The 5,952-nt window shown below is 40.3% G+C and overlaps 1 protein-coding gene across 1 annotated transcript in view; it reads left to right on the forward strand.

Moving 5' to 3' along the window:
• The first annotated feature begins 415 nt into the window (after positions 1-415).
• LOC122067974 (magnesium transporter MRS2-1-like) overlaps positions 416-5,952 on the forward strand; it is a 7,441-nt gene continuing 1,904 nt past the window's right edge. The window contains exons 1-3 of the mRNA XM_042631803.1: positions 416-1,553; positions 4,483-4,611; positions 4,697-5,032. Of these exons, the coding sequence (XP_042487737.1) occupies positions 999-1,553; positions 4,483-4,611; positions 4,697-5,032 (1,020 nt within the window). The 5' untranslated portion in view covers positions 416-998. The remainder of the gene's footprint in view (positions 1,554-4,482; positions 4,612-4,696; positions 5,033-5,952) is intronic.

Genomic DNA, 5,952 nt, shown 5'->3' on the forward strand with positions numbered 1-5,952 from the left:
ATAGCATTCTCTTGCCCTAATCTTTTACATGTTACCGTAAAACAAATCCAGAATCCCTATAATGTAGGCTTCTTCTTCCTCTTTTTTTGTTTTTTTTCATTAGTTTATTAAGAAGTAGAAACACAAGGAAACACATAGAGCTAAAGAGTCGAGAGAAGCTTCCAACATTTTGTTCAGACGGGCATACCCTGCCTAATGGATTGCGATCATTTTCCTACAATGTTTTACAATGCTAACAGACTGAAATTGTTCGAAAAAGACAGTGAAAAGATCCCAGGACATCCCACTTCTCTCTTCAATAATTTAATGTCCAGTTCAGTTTTTCAAAGTTATCTCTGTTCCTACTTCCTACCAGTCTCCTTGGAGAGACCAGCAAGATTGAATGACTGTTAGTAGCCTCTCTATTATCATCCAATAATCTTCCTGACAGTTCTGTAAGAAACCAAAACAAAGCTTTAAAAAAAAAAAAAAAAAAAATTGAAGGCATTAAAGTTGAGAAGGTCAACAATTCAAGTTGGAAAGGAATCCAAAGAACCCAAATCCTTAACCATCTCCCAGTCAAACACAATATTGAGAGCTTTATCCAATTTTTTTAGTGCTTTTGCCAAGATCCTCTGTGGCTTTTTCCAATTACCTCTGCAATGACATTCTTGTCATGAAAGCTTAACCAGTGGAGTGGAGTGGAGAGGAGTGGCCCATCAGGAGGAATTCAGGATCCTCAAATCTATATTTTCCGTACATATGGCAGAAAAGTGGTAGGTGTGATGGCGAGAATTCCTGATATCTAACATTCAAACCAAGCATAGCCTTCCTGGACCAAACTGAACTTCCCTACCTGGACTAATGCCGGCACCAGAGCTCCACATCCGGCAAAGCTCAAACCCAACCCAGAGAGACTTTTCTCAGAAAGAAGCTTTGCCCAGAATTCAATTCTATCTTCTCTCTCTTTGCTTGTTTAGTAGGAGAGAAGCAGAAAGAAGCTTGGAGTTTCGATTTTAATGGCGGACCTCAAGGAACGCCTCCTTCCGCCGAGACCCAGTTCGTTTTCAATCCTCCCCGAAAGATCCTCTTCACGTAAGCTTTTGCAGGGATTGGATTTCTTGGGGTTGAAGAAGCGTGGACAAGGCCTCAAGTCATGGATTCGTGTCGACACTAGTGGGAATTCTCAGATGATTGAGGCCGACAAATTCACCATAATGCGACGATGTGATCTCCCTGCGCGAGATCTTCGTTTGCTTGACCCATTATTCGTTTACCCATCTACGATTCTCGGAAGAGAGAAGGCCATAGTCGTCAATCTCGAGCAGATTCGATGTGTAATTACGGCCAATGAAGTCTTACTCTTGAATTCGCTCGATAGTTGTGTGTTGCGTTATGTAACTGAGCTTCAGCGGCGTTTGACGATCCCTGCGGTAGGTGAGGTTGGGCAATCTGATGGGTCTGATTTGAATCGTAGTAGTAGTGAAAGAAAGAATTTGCCGGATTACCTGCCCTTCGAATTTAGGGCCCTTGAAGTGGCTCTGGACGCTGCTTGTACCTTTCTGGATGCTCAGGTGCGCCCATTGATTCTATATATAAGTATTTTAAGTAAGAATTAGTTAGTTTTTGGATTTACTGATTCAAGTTCTTCTGTTTGATCTTCATTTCCACTGTAAGATTAAGAACTATGATCTTTTGGTATGGAGTTGGTGGTTTGGAATAACTTGAGCTAATCTAAAATGCTTATAGACTGGAAGACATTGGCAGAAAATGTATAAATTTTCTTCTAGGACCTGGTTGTCTTTGGTTTATTTGCTAACCTTAGCTGTTAAGGAATACACCATACTTGTCATGTCCATGTACTTTTTTTTTTTTTTGCTAACGATGGGTATTCAGGTCTTCGGCCTGACTAGTCCCGCGGGCCCATACTGACCCCACAACCGCATGGACCGGGTCATACCGGGGTTAAATGAGAACCATTCAACTTTCACTGAAAGCAGTAAAAAGCATTAAACACCCCCGTGTGAGTGACCCAAGGTGTGCCTACTGTACTACACCTTGTCCTATATTGTCCATTCTCTTGACCTATATAAAGGTCCATACTTGAACAAAGACAGATACACAGATGCACTCAATGCAATATACATTCTTCTTCTCTTGACCTATACTTGTAAGGTCCATACTTGATATATAAGAACCTAGTTCACCAAGTGATGAACTAGGTATTTTCAAGGCAATGAGAGCCTTCTTGAGATCACTGAAATTTGTATTCTTTTTCTGTAGTTGTATTGGGAGATTTTAGTGATCTTGCCTAGGGCTGTAAACAGTGGGATGCTACCCGGATCCAGCCAATTTATCCCGGATACAGATATGTTGATATGTTATCCAATAAAGATCAAGCCGTTTATGGTAGAAAGACACTTCAAAGGAAGGGTTAGTTGATAAATTGACTGCACAAAACAGATGTGTAACAGGGGTAAACGAAGGTGTACATATACAGGGAAATTTTATCAGATATGTGACTTGTGAGTTACAGCAATTATTAGGAAATGATCGAATTGGAGTTGTAGCTATGAGTGCTACAGATGGCCTGAGAGGGGAATGGAAGTGATTGACATGGGAGCTCCTTAAGTGTTCCAGTTGGGGGAGAGGCTCTGGACTAGTTTCAATGTTCTTGGAGAACTGTGATAAATGTAGGTCCTGTAGATGCTTGAACAACATCTCCTATTCATAGATCCGCACCTGCTTTTATGCAGTTAGATACCAAATTATCTATTTTTGAAAAGGAATTTAGTGGACCTTTTATCTAATTACTGGATTCGTAGTTGGATATTTAAACACTCAAATACGGATATGTGTTTCATTTATGTTGGACATGCTAATCGATCATCAGAGAAAATATGGATAGGGCCATAGGGAGGTGTCTGGCCCATATTCTGTCTGTTCACACCTACACTCCTAATCCTGCCTCTGTTACGTGACTCTCTTCTTATTATTAGGCATTTGATTGTCTCTATGATGTGTTATTAGTACCTGGATCAAGCAAGTTTTTCCATCACTCAGAAATTGTGTATCCTACACTTTTGAGGTTACTTTTCTGAATAGTGCAACTCTCTTTTAACATTCTAAAAGTGTTCTCTTATTATACATATTGAACCCTCAATATTTTGTACTGCACTATAAATCGGAGACTGAAATGAGTATAGCAGTGTCATCAAAGAAATGCACACATTCAAGAAGATGGATAAACTTAGATTACTCCCGCCACAGAGACGAATTACAATTCTCAAATTGTAAACATACCTACCTGTGAAATCAGTCGTTGATTTATGGATTGTGAAAGCCAGCAATTCATCATTGTGCAATGAAGAACAATGACTGCCCTTCCAGAAAGAGAAGCTAAGCACAAGTATAAAGCCTCAAAGAAGAATAAAAGCCAAAGAATTTGATTTTAAGGTAGTGAGAAAAGACATGAAGGCGTATGTGGAAGATATGTCCTTATAAAGTGGAAAGACAAAACATTCATTTAGCTGAACCCTAATATTAGGATAATGTCGCCTTCTTTTTTAGGTGGGGTATGAAGGATACTGCTTAATTGGGCTGAGTTGGCTTGGTCCTCGTGGTAGTTTTTCCTCTTCTTGAATCTCCAATGCTGGCTTCCTGTTGGGAGGTTGTTTCACCTTTAATTTTACCCACTGTTGTAGTGGAGTTATTGTTGTTCACTTGTCAATAATTTTGAGCTTTGAATGTAGTTATTTGCTCTAGTTCTTATTCGTGCAATTGTAGACATAACAATGAAGTGAAATGACAAGTCAAAGTGAGCAAACAGATAAGGACATAAACAAATGATGGGTCAGTGTAGTCCTTTCTTCACACTGTATGGAGATTCCTTTGAGACTGCTCAGAGAAGATGATTCTGCATTCCTAGGACCCTCTATGTGTCTGTGGGACAGTTATTGTACTTGCCAAATCCTATCAGCAGCCTCATGCATTGGTGCAGAAACTTTTCTCTTTCTCCTTGAAGAGCCTAATTCTATTCAGGGCTCCTGTGAACGGAGGTTCTGAAAGATACTTACTGTTCCTGGTAAACCAGTCAGAACCATGATCCCTAGTCCATGGGGACAGGAAGCTTGACTGCATTGTGATGATTATGACGACGATGGTGATGGTGAATCTCCTGTGAATTTAAAATAAGATTAGCCAATAATCTTTTTATTTTGGGTTACTGCAGGTTCTATTTACAATGGATTACAAGTACTATATCATGAATTTATAATATTGCTACATAGATCAGTTTCTTTTCATAGAAGAAGCTTTCCAAACCACATCTTTGTGTTGGGGGTGCTACTTACTTGAACCATCCCACAGACATTATACATCCTTTGTTAACAAAGGAAAAAAGAACCTCATAGTTGGTTTGGTATGCCCATTTTCTCCAAGTTATGCATATTGTACTCTCCAAGCTACTAACTCAAGGGTTTGCAATTCATCAATGTTAAACAGGCTTCAGAGTTAGAGATAGAAGCATATCCTTTGTTAGATGAACTGACTTCGAATATCAGTAGATTGAAATTGGAAAATGCACGTCGCCTGAAGAGTAGACTAGTTGCTTTGACGCGGAGAGTTCAGAAGGTGTTTTCCCAATTTCATGTTCTTTTTATATCGTCTGCAACAAGTTCTAGCTAACTTATAGACTTATAGAATTTTCATTGTGCAGGTTAGGGATGAGATAGAACAGTTAATGGATGATGATGGGGATATGGCTGAAATGTATTTAACTGAGAAGAAAATGCGGATGGAGTCATCATTCTGTGGTGATCAGTCCTTGATGGGATACAGCTCCAGTGTGGGTACACGTTCAGTTTCTGCTCCAGTTTCTCCTGTTTCTTCACCTCCTGATGGCAGGAAGCTCGAGAGGAGCTTGAGCACCGCAAGAAGCAGGCATGATAGCATGAGGAGTTCAGACACCACCAATGGGAACATAGAAGAGCTAGAGATGTTGTTAGAGGCATACTTTGTGGTCATTGACAGTACCCTCAACAAGCTGACATCTGTAAATACTCTCTCTCTCTCTCTCTCTCTCTCTCTCTCTCTCTCTCTCTCTCTCTCTCTCTCTCTCTATATATATATATATATATATATATATGAGAAAATTGCATTGCCACCCCTTGAACTTTGGTCCTTATTCAACGCCACCCCCTGGACTTTTCGAAACGTCAAAGCCACCCCCTAAAAATTCAAAAAATTCCAAATTGATCCCTGCCGTTAGCCGACCGTGTTAAATGAATGAAAACCTGTTAGTTTTTGTACAATATACCCAAAATACCCCCACCTATTGTGAGAGGACAATATTTCCCTCTCTTTTATTTGCTTCTTCTAAACCCATCTCCCATTTCCCATCTCCCATCTCACTCCTCACTCACTCGGTCGAACTAGAAGAAGAAGAAGAAGATGGTACGGTAACCTGCAACTCAATCATGCCCTCCGGCGTGCGATTCTCAGGTGGAAAGCTGACCGGCATGCTGATCTCTTCCCTCCGCCGTGCAAACCTCTTCCCTCCTGCGTGCGAACTCTCCCCCCTTCGGCGTCTGAATCATATCTCAGTTTTCTTCTACACTACTAAATCAGTACTTGCACTGACTGGATTCTCAGGTTCAACTTGGTGGATGCCAGGGGCTTCCAGGTGGATTCTTGGACTGTTCTCTCTCTTCAATTTTCTACTTAATTTATCTCAACAATAAACCGGTTTAGGAATCTAATACGTCCCGGTCTCAGGAGTCACTTTTGACTTTTATTCAGTACTGTTGGCTAGAATTAGGTCAGTATCATTCCAGATTGAATTTTGAGAGTTATGTTAATGTATTAGATGGAATAGGACTCTCCATTAGCCAGTCAATAGCTTAGTTTTTGTTTTCAGTTATAGACTTAAGTTTTGGATTTGTTTTTTGTCAGTCCATATTGGAGACTGAAACT

This window comes from Macadamia integrifolia, unplaced genomic scaffold (genome assembly GCF_013358625.1).
Source record: "Macadamia integrifolia cultivar HAES 741 unplaced genomic scaffold, SCU_Mint_v3 scaffold3289, whole genome shotgun sequence".
NCBI lineage: Eukaryota > Viridiplantae > Streptophyta > Magnoliopsida > Proteales > Proteaceae > Macadamia > Macadamia integrifolia.